The following is a 24,195-nucleotide window of genomic DNA, read 5'->3' as shown; positions in this document are numbered from 1 at the left end:
ACCTCCTCATACTCATCTTCTTTCACAATAGCCCTGCCAAGACTCTGGAATTCGCTACCTGCTAGCATCAGGGACTGTCGAAATAAAATTGAATTCAAACGAAAACTTACTAGGCACTTGGTCAGTAATTGATTACTTGTAAATAGTTTCTTTAATCTATCACAAAATATTTCAATATTCAGTAATTTCATCACTATACAATTTTGTTATTCTAGATTTAATTTGTAATTCAGTAAATATAAAATATTCTTTGTTTCTCTATGATAAATTATCTAGCTTTAATTATTCAGGTAATCTTTTCGTACTTTGATTTTATTGTAATTGTAAATTTAATACTAACTGTAATATTATTTGTAATTGTAATTGTAAATTTAATACTAATTGTAATTTTATTGTTGATATTGTAGTTGGAATCTCCTGGTAGAGTGGCAGAGAAGGCCTGACGGCCTTATCTCTACCAGGTTAAATAAATAAATACTACTACTACTACTACTACTACTACTACTACTATAAACTTGTTCAATATTGGCCATGTTATGACTATGAATCTGACTTCGCGCTAGCCCGTCTTTCTCGTTAGCTATGGTCTTACGTGAGATGACGTGTAGTAATCGTGAACTCGGTTGTCATGGAAACTGAAAGCAATTTTCATAACTTCTGCTTAATAACGTAATCAAGATCTTGAACATAGGTCTTCCTATTTCAACCGCGCGCTGAGTGCAGGGCGTTGTCGGAAGATATTGCTTGACATTTTGAAAGAGTTTGGAGTGTAGTGCATTTCGGCCACCAAACACAATCGAGGGACAAGATTTCACGAGCATGCAACAACGTTATAATGGGCTTTGGCTCCATTGTTCTCTCTACGCGATTGACAGGTTCGGCAGATAAGCGAACGATAAGTTATTCGTCCACGCAGATACGACTCATGCTAGCCTTTGTGAAAAGTTGTGCACATGGATGGTTGTGGCCGGGCATTAGAGGTCAACTTCTGTCTGTTGATATAATGTAGGATTGTCGCATGAAGGTGGATCAAACGAGATCGCACAAAATTTGAAAGTATACTTTCCAGTATATTGAGTAGACCGAGGATTTATTTGCACTAAAACTGCCATAATATGTATGTAACTATGCACTGAAAATCTAAGCAGTATGCACTAAAACTGCCATAATATGCATGTAACTATGCACTGAAAACCTAAGAAGTATACACTAAAACTGCCATAATATGCATGTAACTATGCACTGAAAATCTAAGAAGTATACACTAAAACTGCCATAATATGCATGTAACTATGCACTAAAATCCTAAGAAGTATGCACTAAAACTGCCATAATATGCATGTAACTATGCACTGAAAACCTAAGAAGTATACACTAAAACTGCCATAATATGCATGTAACTATGCACTGAAAACCTAAGACGTATACACTAAAACTGCCATAATATGCATGTAACTATGCACTGAAATCCTAAGAAGTACACACTAAAACTGCCATAATATGCATGTAACTATGCACTGAAAATCTAAGAAGTATACACTAAAACTGCCATAATATGCATGTAACTATGCACTGAAAACCTAAGAAGTATACACTAAAACTGCCATATTATGCATGTAACTATGCACTAAAAACCTAAGAAGTATGCACTAAAACTGCCATAATATGCATGTAACTACGCACTGAAATCCTAAGAAGTATACACTAAAACTGCCATAATATGCATGCAACTACGCACTGAAATCCTAAGAAGTATGCACTAAAACTGCCATAATATGCATGTAACTATGCACTGAGAACCTAAGAAGTATGCACTAAAACTGCCACAATATGCATGTAACTATGCACTGAGAACCTAAGAAGTATACACTAAAACTGCCACAATATGCATGTAACTACGCACTGAAATCCTAAGAAGTATACACTAAAACTGCCATAATATGCATGCAACTACGCACTGAAATCCTAAGAAGTATGCACTAAAACTGCCATAATATACATGCAACTACGCACTGAAAACCTAAGAAGTATGCACTAAAACTGCCATAATATGCATGCAACTATGCACTGAAAACCTAAGAAGTATGCACTAAAACTGCCATAATATGCATGTAACTATGCACTGAAAATCTAAGAAGTATACACTAAAACTGGCATAATATGCATGTAACTATGCACTGAAAACCTAAGAAGTATACACTAAAACTGCCATAATATGCATGTAACTATGCACTGAAATCCTAAGAAGTATACACTAAAACTGCCATAATATGCATGTAACTATGCACTGAAATCCTAAGAAGTATACACTAAAACTGCCATAATATGCATGTAACTATGCACTGAAATCCTAAGAAGTATACACTAAAACTGCCATAATATGCATGTAACTATGCACTGAAATCCTAAGAAGTATACACTAAAACTGCCATAATATGCATGTAACTATGCACTGAAAACCTAAGAAGTATACACTAAAACTGCCATAATATGCATGTAACTATGCACTGAAATCCTAAGAAGTATACACTAAAACTGCCATAATATGCATGTAACTATGCACTGAAATCCTAAGAAGTATACACTAAAACTGCCATAATATGCATGTAACTATGCACTGAAATCCTAAGAAGTATACACTAAAACTGCCATAATATGCATGTAACTATGCACTGAAATCCTAAGAAGTATACACTAAAACTGCCATAATATGCATGTAACTATGCACTGAAAACCTAAGAAGTATACACTAAAACTGCCATAATATGCATGTAACTATGCACTGAAATCCTAAGAAGTATACACTAAAACTGCCATAATATGCATGTAACTATGCACTGAAATCCGAAGAAGTATACACTAAAACTGCCATAATATGCATGTAACTATGCACTGAAATCCTAAGAAGTATACACTAAAACTGCCATAATATGCATGTAACTATGCACTGAAATCCTAAGAAGTATACACTAAAACTGCCATAATACGCATGTAACTATGCACTGAAAACCTAAGAAGTATACACTAATATGCATGTAACTATGTACTGAAAACCTAAGAAGTATACACTAAAACTGCCATAATGTGCATGTAACTATGCACTGAAAACCTAAGAAGTATGCACTAAAACTGCCATAATATGCATGTAACTATGCTAAATAACTACCATTATCAGTGTTTTGTTCAGGATTTATTTGGAAATTCCCATTAACTGAGAGTATTGAATTACAATTTTACGTTTGTTTTATACCAAATATTTAAAGTACATAGGCCTCACAGACTTGTATGGTTTTTATTTGCAGGAAGTTCATGACTTTTCAGTAATTTTTACAGTGACTACTGCACCGTAGATACATTTCTTGGAGTCTTTTTCGTAAGATGAGAAATTAGCACGGAATTCTCCTAGTGGAGCCTTGGCGTAATTCTTGTGGTCAATAACGTAGTTCTCCACTGCGTAGTCTCCCTGTGGAAACAAAATCAGAAATGTAACAAACATGAAGAGAGATCATTCCGTAAACAGTTGAAGACCATTGCTTTGTTACTCGAGTCTGGTTCTGACTACTTCTTAGCTCGCTGTAGCCAATGTAACTTTCCGTTCTGCAAAGGAATTTTACAATGTTATATTTGTTTGGATCAGATTTCTGCACATTTAAAGGACGAAACTAAAATTCTTTCAATAATTTATTATGATAGTACACAGCTCTCTTATAATAAGCGAGCATATTTGAGATTAAATCGATATGGCTTTTCTAAAACACGCTATAAAATGTTTCATATAAAACAATTTTTATCTCGAAAAGAAACAAAAACGAGAAAAGTTGGGGCATAGTTGGGCATAGTTGCGACCCACGGTCAGGTAAGATGCAGCAGATAAAAAAGGGTCCCTGTTTTGTGGGCATAGTTGCGCCCCGTTCCCATCAGGTAGAGAAAAGGGGCATGGCATAGTTGCGCCCCGATGAAGTAGGTAGAGAAAAAGACACTACGGAAACTCGAGCCTCGTAATCAACCAACCTTATTGATTTCTTATTCGATTTAATATTTATTAAAATGAACACCATGAAGTTGGCAGTACTTTATTAACTTTTTCTGCTGTTTATGCAGCGATTATCGATAGCCTACCGTTAAAATGAACACCATGAGGGTGGCAATACTTTATTAACTGTTTTTTCTACTGTTCATGCAGCGATTATCGATAGCCTACCGTAAAAATGAACATTATGAATTTGGGAGTACTTTATTAACTGTTTTTCTACTGTTCATGCAGTGATTATCGATAGCCTACCGTAAGAATGATCACCATGAAGTTGATAGTACTTTACTGACATATTCAAATGAGTGAGCCGTTGGAATATGGGGCCTTCGCAGTCTTGACATTTTGTTAGTGATTTTCACACCGTCTGTGGCTTATAGTGAGGTTAATTTAAAATTAATGTTAAGTTTAGTGAAAGGGGTAAAGAGTTAACAATTCACAATGGTTCCAAGTATCAATTTTCGAAACCCTGTACCGTAGGGTTAAGATATCGGTGTACAAACAAAAAACGCAGTTCATTTATTGTGTGATCGATAAAAAAAGTGTTATTTTAAATAGCAAAATTGATCATATGCTAAGCCTACTTGATTTCAATGCAGCTACCATAATAATACTTTTAAGTAATTTATTTACTTTGTGTACTATGCGGTATGGCATAGTTGCTCCCCGTGGTCAATTGGGAGGCTTAGGCATTGCCCCGAATAAAACAGGTAGCAGGATGGACATGGCATAGTATCGCCCCAATGGGTATAGTACACACAAAAGTGACAATAATTAAATTACTCAAAAATATTATAGTGGTATTGGTGTAAACAAAAAATGCAGTTCACTTATTGTATGTAATAGACAAAAAAGTGTTATTTTAAATAGAGAAATTGATCAGAACCACGCTGGGGACTTACACATTGATAGACAAAGTGTATCGAACAGTATTAAAAGAAAAGCTACGGAACACATATCTGAGAGGCCCATGAAACTCGTTTGAATATGTCAGTTAATAAAGTACTGCCAACTTCATGGTGTTCATTTTTACGGTAGGCTATCAATAATCACTGCATAAACAGTAAAAAAAAAAAAAATAATAATAAAGCACTGTCAACTTCATGGTATTCATTTTAACGGTTTCGATAATGAATATTAAATCGAATAAGAAATCAATAAGGTTGATTGATTACGAGGTTCGAGTTTCCCTAATGTCTTTTTCTTTACCTATTTCATCGGGGCGCAACTATGCCATGTCCTTTTTCTCTACCTGATAGGATCGGGGCGCAACTATGCCATGTCCTTTTTCTCTACCCGATAGGATCGGGGCGCAACTATGCCCACAAAACAGGGACACTTTTTTTATCTGCTGCATCTTACCTGACCATGGGGCGCAACTATGCCCTGCTCGTACTATGTCCATCGGGGCGCAACTATGCCATGTCCATTCTGCTACCTGATTTCTTCGGGGCGCAACTATGCCGTACCTAGGCCTCCCGATTGACCGCGGGGCGCAACTATGCCATACCGAAAAAATTGTACGAAACTTTTTACTTGAAATATCTCAAAGAATAACTCCCTGAAATTAATGACATTACTTACATTTGTATGTATACGTATGAGTATATATATCTGCTATGTCTTGTGATTCATGATATAGATACACAGTAATTGTGTGATCAGTACAAAATATGGCTAATTATATCCAATTTTATTGGAAAAGGGGGGTAACGCCATTATTTGTTTATATTTTACCTCCCTAAATTGCTGACAATAATAAATGATTGAGTGATAAAATGAAACTCCTAGCACAACTCAGAAAAAGGAAAGAAGCTCAGTTAGAATTTGAATTTTTTAGAATTTTTTTTTGTAGTTTTCCATAACTTTGTAAAATTAGAGCTAACTCGTTTTTGCAGGAAGTAATTCCATTTTAGTTTTGTCCTTTAACTATGCAGAAATTTGATCTGAACAAATGTAAATTTTTCTTCTGAAAAATAATTTTAAAATATTGCATTTGTTCAGATCAAATTTCTGCATATCTAAAGGACAAGACTAAAATTCTATCAATGATTTATTATTGTAATACACTGCTCTCTTAAATTCACTGAGCGTATTGGGAATTATATGAATAGTTTTTCCAAAACAGGCTATGGAATGTTTCATATAAAACAAGGAAGGAAAAACGAGCAAAGTTGTTTTAAACGTTTTTGTTTGAAATACAGTATCTCAAGGAATAACCCGCTGAAATTGAAGGCCTCCTCGAAAAAAAAAGGATGTAACATCAAATTCTTGAAGTAATAAGATATTTTAAAGAGTTTGTTTTAAACAATAAATTATTGCGTTCAATGACTGAATAAACTTGTTCAGGCAAATGGTTGTGATTGTAAATATAGGCCTAATGAAATATGCCTCTGAAATTATTTTTCTTTCTCCTGAAACATGAATTGCAGTTTTGTTGGTTACATCCTTATTCCGGGAGGTATTTAATTAATAATATTATTTACTGTTCAGCTTGTGTATTGAGAATAGAATTTTTATGAACTGAAAGTAAAATTACAATAGGAACTATAAAGTGGAATGGAACAAAATACTTAACAACTTGTATTTTAATTGATGTACTAGCACCTGCAGATCAACTCTCTCATTTAGCCATATTCACTGGCATGATATGTTGAATGACGCTGTAAATTGAACTTTAACAGTCTGAAGTACCTCACAACAAATTAAACTCTTTTCCTTTGCAATTACCCACATACACTCCGAAATTGTTAAAGATGAGGTAAAGGGTAATGTTCTTTGACTAGTGAACTTCTATATCTCCGCCATGGCATGCACTCGTTTAAATATACAGGCAAATTACCATATACAAATTATACCAGAACTTAAAAGAATTTTCAGACTATGTATTATATTACTTTCTTGTCTTAAATTATATCGTACCTGGTTTACATTTTTCGACCTGTTATTGGTCAACTTCAGAACTGGTCGTTGCTGGTCTTGACGCCTCTTGTTTTGTTTCCTGTGAGGGTGTGTTTGTGTAGTGTAATGTGGAGTCAAAGAGTGTGTGTGTTCTGAAGATGACCAATAATAGGTCGAAACATGTAAACCAGGTACGATAGAATTTAACACAAGAAAATCATATACTGTAATACATATTCCGAATTAATACAGTGTTAAAAGTTGTGTAATCAAGATGAATATTAAAATAATTTTTCAGAACTACCAATTATATAAGCCGGAACTGAACTGCATTTGCTATCTGGCTTGCCTGTATGCGATTGCTGTGCTCCTCTTTAGTTCTCGACCACTGGTTTAAAGTAATATTCATTCGTTCATTCATTCATTCGTTCATTCATTCATTCATTTTATTTTATTATTGCATCTTACAGATAGATATATTCTAGGAAATAAAATTAATTTGTGTTAACGTTTTATCAGATTCGCATTTTATAATCAATTAACTACTGCTTTCGAATTGGCTCCGAGGAGAAAATATGGTGTTTTTTTTTTTTTTTTTGCATTAGCTCCTAAGAAAAGCAATTCGCGTTCGAATAGCATCGCTAACACAGAGACATCGGGACGTGTAAAATGTTTCTATCAAGGTCACTTACAGTTTGATGGCGCTGTAAAATGTTTCTCTCAAAGGTCACTTACAATTCGATGGCGCTGTAAAATGTTTCTATCAAAGGCACAGTTAGATGGCGCTGTTGTGTCACGCACTATACATATACACACCGGTATGTTTCATTGCGACGAGTTCAACCAGTTCAGTTTCATTCGCAGTTGAATTCTCAATTTTATCCCGCTCATCTCAATATTTTTAACTTTGTTGCTGTTTTAATTTCTGTCCAATATAACACAGACATAAAACTGAACTTAAGAAGTAGTACAGAAACAAACAACTTGAAAAGGGGTCATTCCATGTCAAATCAACACAAAAAAGTGGATTTTTCAACTCGACCACCTCAGATTTTCATTAAATTTGGTGGGATGGTAAAGAACCTTAAGTTAATTAATTATGTAAAATTTTAGCCCTCAATAATGCACGATATCCATACAGCAATTCTGTCAATACGAGAAAAAATGTAAAAATGTCGCATACTATGTCAACAAAAATAATTCATAACTACTCTTCTAATTGAGGTAGAATCTTAAACTTGGGCTTATTTTAAAGCTAAGGGTTCATACGTTTCAATAAAAATAGGTTTGCATCAAGGTAATGAATTCTTTATTGAATGGTCACGTGAAACACATTTTAACATTGAATATCTATAAATGCGGGACACAAATTATTTCGCGAAAAATGTATGTTATAGAGGTAAGAGTATTCTCCCCTTGGTGTAAGTTTCATTTTGGAAACGTTTCAGGAATATCAGTAAAAAAAAAATATATATCAATGTATTGGTTTGTAGCACTTAAACCCATCTTACACCAACACTGCATGCGCGCGAGTTCGTACTTGTCCGATTATCTGCGTCATCGATCAGTCAGGCCGTCATGAGTGGCAGTTTATACAGTCTTCAATTTATACAAAACGTGCGATCTGTTTCAAGTGCAGTGTCGTTAGTTTTTGTAGTATGTGGTAGTTTTGTGCGATGTAATGGAGTCGCGTTTTAAGTTATAGGCCTATGTTTGCTGTAATCCCTTCAAGAAATCAAGGCATTGTACTTAAAGGAAAACTTTAAGAAGTGTTATATCGTGAATACTTAATGTATTTCCTGATTTAAAACAGGAACAAAAGGTGTGCGCTATGTGTCGCAAAGGAATAAAAATATAATATGATGCTATTACGCAGAATCCTCAGAATGACTCTAGTAATGAAGAATACGTCGATTCTACAGCAAATGTAAGTTCATTAAATACAAGTTTTTTTGACCAAGGTGTGTTCCTTATTAAACAAAAAAGGCTACAACAAGAGAAATATAAGAGACAGAAATTTGAAAATATTGAAAAAGTCTTAAAAGATAAAGTCTTCGATATTAAAGACGCCGAGGAGCCAGTCATGCTTCTGAAATGTTGTCTCAGTTGCAGGAAAATTTTCAAAATTCAGGTAAAAGTGAGAAAATCACCATTTTAACACTACTATCTAAAAGCTGGAGCGAAAATAATATAAAAAATAGTTTCTTTCAGCTTTCGAATACATAATTCGGAAAGCCAAAGTTCTGGCAAAGGGAAAGGGAATTTTGTGTTCACCAAATCCGAAACCTGGAAAACCCTTGCTCGCGGCTGTTGCCGGTAAAGTTAAAGAATTCTGTTGTTCTGACGAGATAAGCAGAATGATGCCTGGTAAGAAATATTTGCTGTGATTAAAGAATCAGGGAGTAAATCACATAAGCAGAAATGAATTATATGCAGTGTTTAAAAATTCTAACCCTGAAATGAACGTAATATTCTCCAAATTTTCAGCTCTTAGACCAAGAAATTGTATTCTAGCTGGAGTTAGTGGAACTATACTGTCTGTGTTTGTGTCCTTATCAGAATGTAAAACATATGCCGGAAGCAATTTATTAAAGTTTCAGATCTACGTGGAAAATTTTTCTTTATACCTTCCAACTTATCAACATTTCTTGGCTACTATAGTGCGCAATTCTCCTCATATAAATTGCTTGTTCAGGAAATGTACAGAATGTCCTGAACTATTCAAAATAAGAGAGGGTTTAGAGAAATGTTTCGAATAAAACTTCAGTGAATCAGTGACCTACAAGCAGTGGATGACGACTGACCGATCAACGCTTGAGATCATAATGAAACCCACAGACAAATTTTTCGACTGTTTCTTGGAGAAACTTGGTGATTTACTGACTCACTCATTTATATCATCTGAACAAAGTAAGTTTCTATGTGATATGAAATCATTTCTACAGCCATGCCAGCTTGTTGTGTTATGCGACTTCACTGAAAACTATTATTTCGTAATCCAATATGAAAGTCAGTCATATCACAGGACTAATGTGCAGACAACCATTCATACTTTCGTAATATATTATAACGAATCGTCATCCGATACAGTCTCTATTAAAAATCTGGTAATAATTTCACACTGCCCGAATTATGACACTACAGCTGTACATCTGTTTCAAAAATATCTAATGGAGTCATTAAAACAAACATCTGTAATTCACCACAAAAATTATGTATTTCTCCGAAGGATTCTCTGCTCAGTATAAAAATAGGAAAAAATTTCCTGAACCTCACATTACATGAAGAAGATTTTGGATTTCCAACAGAATTGCATTATTTTTGCATATCGCATGGCAAAAGAGCATGCGATGTTGTAGGTGGGACACTTAAAAGGTTTGCGGCTTGTACTAGTTTGCAGAGACCATCCGATAAACAAATAACTACACCTAGGGAATTGTACGACTGGACAAGGGATCATCTCCCAAACATTAATACCGTTTATGTGACTGAAAAGGCTATACTGAAGAGGAAAAAATGCTTGCTCTTCGATTTGCAAAATCCACCGCAGTGTCTGGAACACAAGTTACATACAGTCCTGCTGTTTAGGATGGGTATTATACTTGCTAAGTAGTTTTAAAATGCAGCTGAAACAACGCAGCATCCTGTCTGGAAAGATGATCAGGCTATTTCATCTCAGCAATAACAGGTAAGCATTTCTTACAGAACTTCAGGTTTAACAAAATCCATGTGACAATAATTTATTTGAGGTAATAATTTAAAAAATTCGAATTATGTACTGCAAGTTAAATTACATAGCGACATTCAAGAATATGATCAAATATAATTAAATACAACGAATGTGTGGGATATAATTATCGCGACTTATACGGTTAGCTTACGCTTGCAGTGATATAATTTTTATCTTTGTAACCAATGATGATTCCAAGTTGAAACTTATCAGTTCATTATATGACTGAGTCGTACTATATATTTTTTTCTTTAAAATAGAAGATCCGCATTTTTAAATATGAATATATGGAAATTTTTTCACCATGTTTTTTTAGTGTAATTGAATACGTGCAGAAAACAATATAAGAATAAAAACTATCACATATTAAGAATGTATCACCCAATTTTTGTAAATTTATCTGGAGACGTTGTTGAGATATATAATTTTAATTGAAGCGGCGTGCTTACAAAAATATGATTTTTCTTCATGTTTGAAACACCACTGAAAGAAAACGAAAAGCACAGGACATATGAAATTCGGCAGTTTTAGTCAACTCGGCAGGTAAAACAAACCCTCAAATTTTGAAGGAAATCTGAGTCGGTCGGGTTGAGCGCCTTGTTGATTTGATATGGAATGACCCAAAAGAGAAATTTATTTAAAAATGTTACGGAAGAATACAGGGGACGTGATATTATACGTATGCAGTTTTAAAAAAAAGTGTTTTAAGTTTTTACTGAAAATGTAAACAACACGAAGCTAGTGGCTGAAGTACTGCACAACTGTAATAATGTTTTTAACTAGACATACGTAATGTAGACAGTCCTAAGTCGGTTAAACTGAGAAGGAAAATGTTGCAGTCGGGGTCGATGAAGAATAGCAGTTTCGAAGTCAATAATTGACTATTGAATTATTCTAATGTAAACCAGGAGTCAACTCGGAAATTCGGAATTTATGCTCTTGGAGCCAATTCGGAAACACCGGAATTAACAACTCTTAGACCTAAATACCCATTCCCATATGATCGATAATTTACTCTGCATAATATTCCTTTATTTTCATGCTCTACCTGCCGATTTAAAGATTATGCGACAATTTGTCCCAGGAAATTCGTACCAATACTTTTCGTACCATATATTTCGTGCCAAGCACAATTTGTACCTTGACAAATTCGGTACAAATTGTTCGCCCCGGGAAATTTGTACTGTGAAAACATTTGTCCCTTGCAACAAGTACCAAGGAACTTCTAGGATTTGGAAGCAGTAGTTTAAGCCTTTGTCTTGGTATAGTACGTATTAATGAATCAGTTTGCGGAATTTTTGGTAAGTTTCGCTGTCTGTTTCTCTTACTTGCCTGCTTATTATAGAACTAGTAGATTCATTGGACGATACTACAGCTTCTTTAATACATAACATCACTTCCAAAGCCTTGCATCTGCCTCTGGTCCATGCGAATGGTCACTCTCTTTTAAGGAATTCATGAGTTCCACTTGCGATATATATTCGCGATACGCATTCTCTTCTTTTCTCACATCTCCATTTTTCTTCCAGTTTTCCTGTGCTTCGTATAAGGGTACAACTTATATACCAATTTTGGTTTTCCCTTTTCTGATAACGTTAACCTTGGACGATCCATAATTTCAGATGTATTTATATACTTTTTAATTTAGAATGTTTTACTTAGTTTAAAGTCTTGTCGTTTACATAGAAATTTGGCATTATTTGATGCACTGTTGTGGTACATACTGTCCGGTATGAATTAAAATGGAACCAGTTGAGCGGGACAAACTTGTAAAATGTACCAACCGTCGCAAGTACGAATTGTTTTCTGGGACGAATTCCGTAGTGACAAATTGACCGGGACGAATTGTCGTAGTGACAAATTGACCAGGACGAATAGTCGTAGTGACAAATTGACCGGGACGAATTGTCGCGACATCGATTTCAAGGGTATTGCTCCGCATCTTATATCTAGGTAAGCATTGACTTTCTCTTATATCGACGGAGCAGTGTAATGATGTTTTATATTTATATACTATGGATTTCAATTAGAATGATGTTAATTGGATTTTTCACAGCAGTAGGCCTATGAAACTTTAAAATTCAGTATTCTCAAAACTTTAAATTTCGAGGTATTTCTCTTTCGAACTTGCTTGTCGATATATAGGGCGTGCAAAGGGCCAAAGCAAGCCTATGTACAAGGATCCGTCTCGGGTTCAACTCCTGAAAAACCAGGAAAAATCTTCAGCAGAATTTAAGTCTAACTCACCGTAATTTACTTGTCCACAGACCTTATCATGCTTACACATTCAGTCGTGCGATTTGATTATTGACAAGTATGCATACTTACTGGCCCAAACGGACACTTTTCAGGAAACTTCTGACCTTTCAAGAGCTTCTTATACATTTCGTTATCATACATGACCTCGCAGCAAGGCGATGGCGATACAGCGAAGGCACTCTTCTTAAATTCACCATCATCTCCTTTTTTGTAGAAGTCAGTAGCGCACTAAAAATGACAATTATTAATTATTAATTTATTAAGACAATTAGATTTACCCAACATCAGTTCAATTAAATAACTGTAAGTCAAATGAATACTAGTTTTCATAGCGAATTTTTCACATTCGCAGCTGGGTCTACTTAAGACTTTATTTTGGATATTTTTTAATATGCACTAATAATAATAATAATAATAATAATAATAATAATAATAATAATAATAATAATAATATATTTATGTACAGATTTCTAATGTGAACACATCTTTCTGTGCCCAAAGTCTTAAAGTTTTATTCTTGTTCTCCACTCTTCTCTGTCCATCCAATCCATGTCGTTCAGTCTGCAGTCTCTCATCCCTATTCTGATCTCTTGTAACCATGAATTTTGAGGTCTCCCTTTCCTTCTTCTCTCAGGCGGACATTCCAGAACCATTTTAGGTAACCTTTCTTCTGACATTTTTCTCACATGCCCATACCAGGTCAACTGCTTATATCTCACAAAATCAAAAACAGAATGTTGAATATTCATTTCATCTCATATAACTGTATTTCTAATTTTTTCTAATTTCGAATGTCTCGCTGATCTTCTTAAAAAATTCATTTCCATTGTCATGGGTTTTGATGCTAACTTTTTATTAAATTCCATGTTTCAGTACTTTTTACTATTGAATTATATGTTTGCAAGTTATTTTGCTTTGTTATATGTATTTCCCATAGAATACTATTCAACATTTCTGTTACTATTCTGCCTTTAGTAATTCTGTTACTAATATCAGCTTCTTGTCTATCTTCTTTATCTGTTCGAACCGCCAAATACCGTACTCGAATTAATAAAACCTTTCTGATCGTCCAATGTTAAATCCTCAGTTTTCATTCCACATCCCATATAAAATGTTTTTTTCTAGATTTACTCTCAAACCCCATTTATCGTATTCTTCTAACAATTTCTGAAACATAATTTCCATGTCTTCATATTCTTGTGCAATTACCACCTGATAGTCTGCAAACAATAATATATACAACATATTTATTGACTCATTTCCAACATTGCTGTTACTTCTGCCTTTAGTAATTCTGTTCCTAATATCAGCTTCTTGTCTATCTTCTTTATCTATTCCCATAGAATACTATTCAACATTTCTGTTACTATTCTGCCTTTAGTAATTCTGTTACTAATATCAGCTTCTTGTCTATTTTCTTTATCTGTTCGAACCGCCAAATACCGTACTCGAATTAATAAAACCTTTCTGATCTTCCAATGTTAAATCCTCAGTTTTCATTCCACATCCCATATAAAATGTTTTTTTCTAGATTTACTCTCAAACCCCATTTATCGTATTCTTCTAACAATTTCTGAAACATAATTTCCATGTCTTCATATTCTTGTGCAATTACCACCTGATAGTCTGCAAACAATAATATATACAACATATTTATTGACTCATTTCCAACATTGCTGTTACTTCTGCCTTTAGTAATTCTGTTCCTAATATCAGCTTCTTGTCTATCTTCTTTATCTATTCGAACCCCCAAATAGTCAAATTCTTCACAACCTTTAATACAACATTTCTGATCTTCCAATATTAAATCCTTATAATAATAATAATAATAATAATAATAATAATAATAATAATAATAATAATAATAATAATAATAATCATAATGTGTAACCCCAGCATCATTAGTGATTCCCAACAGAAGTAATTGCTCAGCAGGTATGCAATTTAGGACCCATGTTTAATGAAACTTTTTATTCTTGTTTTGATCAACATCACCTACTGTATTGTGAAAACATAGGAAGATTTTTTAACATCCCGTATAATATAAGAATATATCGTGAAACCTTCCCTGACGTCAGTTCAACATCATGCTTTTCCTCCATTCAAAGTAACACAAAACTTCACATTGACAAACGTTCATACTGTTAGGGCAGGTGTGAGAAACTCGTATTGTAAACAGAGCAGTCAGCATATGAGTATCTACATAATAACTGTAGCGGGAGAAGCAAAGCTCTCTGAAAGAGACTGTTTCCCGTCCCTGTGTAAGGCCTTGGTTTTTCTGAACCGACGCATGCGACGTGCAAGGTGCGAGGCCCGCCTCGCACAAATCCGGACTACACGAGAGATAGTGAGTGGTTTCTATAGTTGCGAGGTGCGCAGACCTCGCATCTCGCAGTTATAGAAACCATTCACTATCTCTCGTGTAGTCAGGATTTGTGCGAAGCGGGCCTCGCATCTCGCACGTCGCATGCGTCGGTTCAGAAAAACCAAGGCTTTAGGGGAACTTGAAGCTACGACTGCGATTGTTCTCATATATTGTCAGTCAGTGACACTTCTCAGCACCGTTATTGCTAGCAGAACATTGATTTAAATGGAAACATTCACATGTACTTAAAGGAAGCGCAACTGTGTTACTATGGCGTCGATTGCCAATCCCTGTCCACAGCAGCTCAGCCAGTTTTAATTTACGTAGCAGCTGAATTTAGGGGAATTTGAAGCTACGACTGCGATTGTTCTCATATACTGTCAGTCAGTGACACTTCTCAGCACCGCTATCGCTAGCAGAACATTGATTTAAATGGAAACATTCATATGTACTTATAGGAAGCGCAACTGTGTTACCATGGCATCGATTGCCAATTCCTGTCCACAGCAGCTCAGCCAGTTTTAATTTACGTAGCAGCTGAATTTAGGGGAATTTGAAGCTACGACTGCAATTGTTCTCATATATTGTCAGTCAGTGACACTTCTCAGCACCGCTATCGCTAGCAGAACATTGATTTAAATGGAAACATTCAGATGTACTTATAGGAAGCGCAACTGTGTTACCATGGCATCGATTGCCAATTCCTGTCCACAGCAGCTCAGCCAGTTTTAATTTACGTAGCAGCTGAATTTAGGGGAATTTGAAGCTACGACTGCGATATTGTTCTCATATATTGTCAGTCAGTGACAATTCTCAGCACCACTATTGTTAGCAGAACATTGATTTAAATGGAAACATTCACATGTACTTAAAGGAAGCGCAACTGTGTTACTATGGCGTCGATTGCAAATTCCTGTCCACAGCAGCTCAGCCAGTTTTAATTTACGTAGCAGCTGAATTTAGGGGAATTTGAAGCTACGACTGCGATTGTTCTCATATATTGTCAGTCAGTGACACTTCTCAGCACCGCTATAGCTAGCAGAACATTGATTTAAATGGAAACATTCACATGTACTTAAAGGAAGCGCAACTGTGTTACCATGGCATCGATTGCAAATTCCTGTCCACAGCAGCTCAGCCAGTTTCAATTTACGTAGCAGCTGATGAAGTCAATAAGTTGTGGTAATCGATGGCATCTTTGAGTATCCGAGCAGTGCCACTCGGAAGCGCTTGTAAGTGACTCTGTGTAAGCATAGAATGTCAGTACGAATGAGAAAGAGTTAAATCTAAGCAGTGTCAGCTTTATAATTTGCCATGAAGAATTGATGTACGATTGCTCTTAAATTTAATGTTCGAAGCTCTTCTTGTTAATGTGGGCGCCGAGCCTCGACTTATTAATTGTACTTACTGTAGCATCCTGTGGTATCTCCTTAACAACTGTGCACTTGCTGGTGAAAGTAGTCTTTCCGTCTTCTGATCCACTGCTCAGCTCTACATTGGTGATATATTCATTATTTTGGCAGGTGATTTTCGTTTCAGTTATTTCAATATTAACAGCGCGCTGAAAAAAGGATAACATTATTATTGGTATTGCTACCATTATTATTATTTTTAGGTTTTCGACTTACAGATATTAAGAGAACGCTAAGGCACTTTCTTGTATTCTGGGCTATCTGAAATATTACTGTACAGTAGTGGCAAAAAAAAAACCCGGACCGACGGAATAATCGAAGTCCTCGAAATGAGCCACTGCTCATGCCACGCCCGCCTTCACAAGATAGCGAGTAATCTATTAAAATTGTTGTAGTTTCGACTGCTGATGTAGCCCATTTCGAAAGCCAGTAAAAAATAAGCTGGTAAAATTCATATTTTGGGAAAAATAAGTTAATTAATTAGTAAAATATCGCTGCACTCGAAAAGTATTGGGAATAAATTTGAATAAGGAACGAAAAAAGTTTCCTTTCCAGGCAGGATTCGAACCACGAAAGTCTTAGTTACCAGTCTATCGCGCTGTCACTGTGAACAAGGCTCTGAAATTAACTAAAAGGGTCGGTCCGGTTTTTTTTTGCCACTACTGTACGTTATCTTTAAGCTGTAGGCCTATATTTTTATATTCACTATGTTAACGGTACATATAGCTCATCTTCAGTCTGTTTACCCAAAGGAAAAAGCAATAAATGAACAATACATGCCTACATTATTAATACAATTCTTTTGAATTAGATTTATTATACAAGGAGATATAAATAAGTTTAGTAATTTATTGCCAAAATATGAAAGCATATAAATATGCATACATGCACGCACATCTACACACACAGTGGGCCAAAAAATGGCACAAAATTAGAAATACTCTATTTTCGGAAATACATAACATTAATTTATAATGACTACATTGTTGGAAAGAGTAAACTTTAAAGATGAGTAGAACTTTCTATTATGTTTTGAGAGGCTCAATTAAAATCTTATGGAGATCTATACACGTAATGCTAAAAATGTAGTTTGTCTTCTCCATTGTCCAATAGCACTGAATAGCTGTCTTTGATCAAGCCGGTCCCAACATTCAAGAAGGCTTTGTCTTAAATGTTCAATATTACGAATTCTTTTTTTGTAGTAAACTGCTTTTTGTAGTTAACTCCATACAAAACAGTCCATAGGATTAAGATTTCATTTGAAATTCCAACGGAAACCATCAGAAAATCTGAGAAATGCGATCTTTCACGCAATAATCTCTCAGGAGGGATATCATGTCCGTATCTTGGTAATCAATCGTTGTACACTTGAAACAGACCATTCTCGCTGAGCGTAGTTCCTTATAATTTGACGAGCAGATAAATAATCATATTGGTGCAAATATTCAATGAAAATCTTGTCTTCGTTCGTTAAGCGACCCATTATTTACAAAATGAGAATTCAAAACGGAAGAAAACAAATGATGATAGCATAACAAACGGCTTGGCTGGCTGAACTCGTAAGACCATAATGTACGAGTATGTATGTATGTATGTATGTATGTATGTATGTATGTATGTATGTATGTATGTATGTATGTATGTATGTATGTATGTATGTATGTATGTATGTATGTATGTACGTACGTACGTACGTACGTATGTATGTATGTATGTATGTATGTATGTATGTATGTATGTACAGTATGTATGTATGTATGTATGTACAGTATGTATGTATGTATGTACAGTATGTATGTATGTATGTATGTATGTATGTATGTATGTATGTATGTATGTATGTATGTATGTATGTATGTACTGTATGTATGTATGTACAGTATGTACAGTATGTATGTATGTATGTATGTATGTATGTATGTATGTATGTATGTATGTATGTACAGTATGTATGTGTGTATGTACAGTATGTATGTATGTACAGTATGTATGTATGTATGTACAGTATGTATGTATGTATGTATGTATGTACAGTATGTATGTATGTACAGTATGTATGTATGTATGTATGTACAGTATGTATGTACAGTATGTATGTATGTATGTATGTATGTATGTATGTACAGTATGTATGTACAGTATGTATGTATGTATGTATGTATGTATGTATGTATGTATGTATGTATGTATGTATGTATGTATGTATGTATGTATGTATGTATGTATGTATGTATACGGTGGACCAAAAGAAAGGCACAAAATTTAAATGGTTATATTCCAATAGCTAATGATTTCACTTGAAAGTTTATTTCACAGATAAATTCACAGTCCTTGCAGATCGGGAAAGTACTGTAATATTTAATTTTTTTTTTACCATTTATTAAACAAAAACTATGAAGTTTTATGGTAAAATATCTTGTTTCAAGTAAAATTCGCATAAAACATATTAATTGAAAGAGTAAATGATTTTACATATTTTCATCTTCCTAAAAATTACCATTTGTGATACAGATTTCTCATAAAATTTGTAAATATAGTAAAAGAGCCGGACGATATCCTTCGTTGCATAGAATGTAGTATGTAGGCTAAATAAATGAGGAGCAACTTTACGCACAAGAAAAATAATGAAAATGGAGAAAGAATTTATTTAGTCGTGTTGAAATAACTTTTCCACTAGTTGTTCAATTGTGTTTGGCAGGTATTGCCTCGTACATGAATACAGCAGTTATAAATTCATATTTATCCGTTCTGATTTTTGCAGAGATAAAATACTGCTATGAAATAGTGCTTCAGGCGACATACGTGTACGTCTACAGCAATATGGTCTCGCCCAGTCTCAAATTCATTTGTTTGTTTTGTTTCAGTTACTCTAAATTCAAATGCTCTGTCCATGTCACTCAATTACAAGTTGTGTGGCGAAAAGAGGTTTTAGAACACACGACGTTACGAAGTTAAGAAAAGAATGGAATTAAAAAAAAAGTCGAATCAATTCTGTATACACATTCATTCATTTATCTTAATATGAAATCACTTATTTGGTACGAGATGTACCGTTGCATTAGTCACGTTATTCTAGTAAGACAGAAAAATCTCTCATTTTATATGGAACACTGATCGCCATTATGGTATGTTTTTCATTTCAAATTAAGAGCCATTGCGGACCTCTGGAAAAATAACTAAGGAAGAGACTAATGATGTGCTTCGTGTGGAGTGTGTCACTGTTGGGTCAGAAACATGGACATTACGACAAAGTGAAGAGCAACGAGTAGAAACATTTGAAATTTGGATGTGGACAAGAATGGAGTGTGTGAAAAGAACAGACGGAATAAGAAGTGAAGAGGGGAGTGGCTGGAACTCATCAGGTAGAGAAAAAAATAAATTCGCTGGATCACTGGCTAAGAAAAAACTGCTTACTGAAGGATGGACTGGAAGGAATGGTGAAAGGGAGAAAAGTTCGTGGCAGAAGAAGATATCAGATGACACAACATTAAAATATATGAATCGTATGCGAATATAAGTAAATATTCTGATGGGGGCAGATAAATCTCAAAAGAAGTGCTTATATAAATTTTGGCCACTCGACCGCAATTACGAGGTTGTCCAGAAAGTGATTTTTCCCTGGGGCCGTTTTTAGAAAAAAAAAGAGCACAATTGCTTGGAAAGATTTATTGAAACAGATACAGCAATTGTTGCGCTATTTGTCAACATATTTGGAATTGAGACATTTGCCATACCATGGGATCAATTTTTGTATCCGTCGTAGAAGTCAGCCGTCTGGGATCGGAACCAGCGTTTGACAGCCGTCTGCACCTCTCTGTCGATTCCATGATATAATAAATGTCTCAATTCCGGTGGAAAATATGTTGAAAAATAGCTTAACAATTGCTATGTCTGTTTCAATAAATATTTCCAATGAAATTGTGTTTTCTTTCTGTTAACGGCGCTGGCGAACTTATTTTTTACGGCCCTCGTAATTGCGGTCGAGTGGCCAAAATTTGTATAATAACTTCTTTTGATATTATTAATATGGTGAAAGAAGAAATAATAATTTTTTTATCTGCCCCGTCAGAATGTTTGCTTGTAAGAGGAAGGCGGAAAATTGGAGAATTCTGAGCAGTGAAAGATGGGCAGGAAACTTTAATTGAATGAATGGATATTTTATTAAAAATTGAGCGTTCACAAATCGTAGGCTTGGTGTACCCGTGCCTTCGGCGATTTCTGGGTGAACTAATTTCGACCTTCTTTCACAGAGTCGTGTTCGCTTCTCTATGGTAAATTCTTATGCGACCTTATTAGGCCTACTGCAAATCTTTGCTTCGAATGGAGTTCCACGACTTTACCTGTTTTGAAATGATAGACCTACTTGATAGGTTACGTATATCTGTTGGCTCTATAGTCTATACCTTCAAAATTCTTTATTTTTCCATCAGTGAAGCGATATATGAAGTGAGACACGTGTCTTAATGAATTGGAGCTCGCATAGCTTCTTCCCGCAGCCGCAAATCCCCTAACGAGAACACGTGTACCTTTTAAATATTTCCCTGCCTCCTATTATTATTGTTGTCATCATCATCATCGTCGTCGTCGTCGTCGTCGTCGTTCACTAAAATTGTTAAATGTACAATGTGGATACATTTCGTTTTCAGGTGAAAATGGGGAAAACAGAAGAGAATGTTAATCCTTGCTGTCGTCACAAATGATTAAATCCATTTCTAGAGATTAATAGGACTTTTGCTCCATTCCGAGGCTGTTAGGGTGTGGTTTCGAATAATTGACTCTATTTAGCAGCTACAGATGAACTTACCAATAACAAAATTTGCCCATTTTCTTTTTAACTTTAAACCTTATAAACTGCTAGGACATTAAAAAAGAAGTGTTTCATTTTTTATAAATATTTGATCTTTACCAACTTAAAGAGTAATACATCCTACATCATCCAGCAACAGTTGAGAATCGTGTACGGTATCAATTTATTAGTTACTCATTCATTTTCAACTTTAATACTGTGGCACCCGTCTGGAATGTTCTGGTCGCGTCAGGGGGTTGCGCGCGCATCTTGCGAGAAGGAAGGCGCAGGGAAACGGAAACTCGAGCTTCGGTAGGAGCTATAGCGCGATAAGGAGCAAGGGGAGGAGAACTTCGGTGACTGCGCGGAGCGGGGAGAGCAAGGGAAGCATCGAGGAGCAGATTTTTCCCGGAAATTCTGAAAGGCACGCGAATCGAAGACTCCAGAACGTGAGTGTCGACAGAAGTGTGGTCAATCGTGAGTCAGTCTACAAGTGAGTCTTCGAGCGAGCAAGGAAGCCAGCCTTCGAGAGCATCTGGAAGACCAGGTTTCGACATGTAGTGGACTGCAACTGGGGAGACCGGAGTTCGACGTGCAGTGAACTTGAACAGTGAGCTAGAAGAACTAGCCAAGGCAAGCGAACTGTGAACTGAGAACTGACAGTTTTGTTCTGCACAATATAGTGCGTTGTGAACATTAATTGAAATTAGGAGTGCATTGTTGTTCTTCTCAATAATTCACGTTGTGCGTTGTCATTGTCGTTGTGTGGAGTGCAATAACTACTGCTGTGTTGCTGTGTTGAGTGGAATACCCATTGTTGTAGGGTGAATTATTATGAATAAAAGTTACAATACCGTACCGAATATGTAAGATTTTTTGTTGTTTGAAAAATTTATAAATTCTCTATAAGGACTAACAGTCACCACATAAATACCGAAATTGCACTCAAAAATTAGTCTTTGCTATTGTTAATCAACAGTTAAAATATTGTTAGTTTCTATAATTTAAGGCCAGGACTGCATTGTATAAGAATTATAAAGTGTCCCTAAAGTTTCTGGTGACATTGTACGTCCGAGCACAGTCTAGGATAGATAGATAGATAGATAGATAGATAGATAGATAGATAGATAGATAGATAGATAGATAGATAGATAGATAGATAGATAGATAGATAGATAGATAGATAGATAGATAGATAGATGGATAGATGGATGGATGGATGGATGGATGGATGGATGGATGGATGGATGGATGGATGGATGGATGGATGGATGGATGGATGGATGGATGGATGGATGGATGGATGGATGGATGGATGGATGGATGGATAGATAGATAGATAGATAGATAGATAGATAGATAGATAGATAGATAGATAGATAGATAGATAGATAGATAGATAGATAGATAGATAGATAGATAGATAGATAGATAGATAGATAGATTTATTCGTTCCATAATATTCTTACATTTGCTTTATAGCATAGAATAAAGAACATGTCCAATTCTTACGTTTAACAATAAAGTACAATACATATAAAATGCAAATATGAAATATGTACAGAATTAATACCTTAATAACAATAATATTTTATACAATGTAATATGTTTACCATTTAATAGTATTATAATATTTACACAGTATTGTGAAATGTCAAGAATTCATCTACAGAATAGAAAGTGTGAGATATTAAGTAATTTTTTAGTTTTACCTTAAATAATGCAGGGTTTTGGTTATGATTCTTAATGTCTTCAGGAAGACTATTGAACATTTTTATCGCCATGTAAAGTACTCCCCTTTGAAAGCATGATAAATTTGATGATGGCTTATGAAAATCATTCCTTCTGCGGGTATTTATACCACGTATGGCTGAGTTAGTTGGAAAATTTTCTTTATTACATAAGAGGAAATTTATTGTAGAGTATATGTATTGATTTGTTAAGGTTAGATCTCTAATTTTTTTAAAAATAATCTACATGATTCTCTAGCCTAGTAGGCAAACGTACTACCGCCTGAGCTACGCCAGTGGCTCGCTAGTAAGGTTATATACGAGTACAATCTATGGTTTAGATCTTCAGATGAAGAAACGAAAGAAGGAAGAGGAGAGAGCGGCAGAAGAGAAAATAAGATAATGATTACGAACATAGTGCCATAAGAACTGGGACATGTTCGTGAGACTCACCTCATCTCCAAAGGTTTGCCGGCCCAGGATCACCAATGCGCAGATCACAGCGATGGTCGTCTTCATGTTGTCAGCTCTCAGAGTGTATCCGATTCTCGACATAGTATTTGTTATATGGACTTCAAAGTTTAGTTTTTATTTGGTTGTTATGAAACATGACAGGAAGTTCCATTCGTTTTGAATCCTGGCACATCCTACATGATTTAATATTATCTTTTTCCATAATCAGGGTGTGTGTACTAGACCGTGCTTTCTCTGCTGAAATGATTTGTAACAATATTATACTGTCACTTGGCTACTCACTGGCGTAATGAGTGACAGAAGCTCGTTTTCGTAATATCCTCTGATTTCACAAAGAGAGAGGAAGATTATTGTCAGGCCACAGCTGTGCGAAAAGTATTATTTGAACAAACCGGAAGTATCTGTATAAAAATGTGATGGAAGAGGTACGAGTGGCACCAATCTAAACATTGATATTTCTAATTCATTGAAACTCTGTACGGTACCAATTATTATTTTATTTGATCGT

At 35.2% G+C, this 24,195-nt stretch overlaps 1 protein-coding gene across 1 annotated transcript; it reads right to left on the bottom strand.

Annotated features, from left to right (window-relative positions):
- Positions 1-3,174: 3,174 nt before the first annotated feature.
- Positions 3,175-23,768, bottom strand: LOC138712999 (uncharacterized). Its single transcript, XM_069844681.1, has 4 exons — positions 23,667-23,768; positions 16,694-16,846; positions 12,990-13,148; positions 3,175-3,463 (listed from the first exon to the last, which is right to left on the bottom strand). The coding sequence occupies exons 1-4, from the start codon at positions 23,766-23,768 to the stop codon at positions 3,308-3,310; spliced, it is 570 nt and encodes a 189-aa protein (XP_069700782.1). The 3' UTR covers positions 3,175-3,307.
- Positions 23,769-24,195: the final 427 nt, after the last annotated feature.

This window comes from Periplaneta americana, chromosome 14 (genome assembly GCF_040183065.1).
Source record: "Periplaneta americana isolate PAMFEO1 chromosome 14, P.americana_PAMFEO1_priV1, whole genome shotgun sequence".
In the NCBI taxonomy this organism is placed as follows: Eukaryota; Metazoa; Arthropoda; class Insecta; order Blattodea; family Blattidae; genus Periplaneta; species Periplaneta americana.
This window is presented reverse-complemented; position numbering and strand designations above follow the sequence as displayed.

Bases quoted from the DNA above. Each gene is read 5' to 3' on its own strand.
- LOC138712999 (XM_069844681.1), bottom strand. From the start codon at position 23,768: ATGTCGAGAATCGGATACACTCTGAGAGCTGACAACATGAAGACGACC. The intron at 16,847-23,666 runs GTGAGTCTCACG...TCCTTTTTTCAG, and splicing joins GGCAAACCTTTGGAGATGAG to CGCGCTGTTAATATTGAAAT. The intron at 13,149-16,693 runs GTAAGTACAATT...TGTCATTTTTAG, and splicing joins AGATACCACAGGATGCTACA to TGCGCTACTGACTTCTACAA.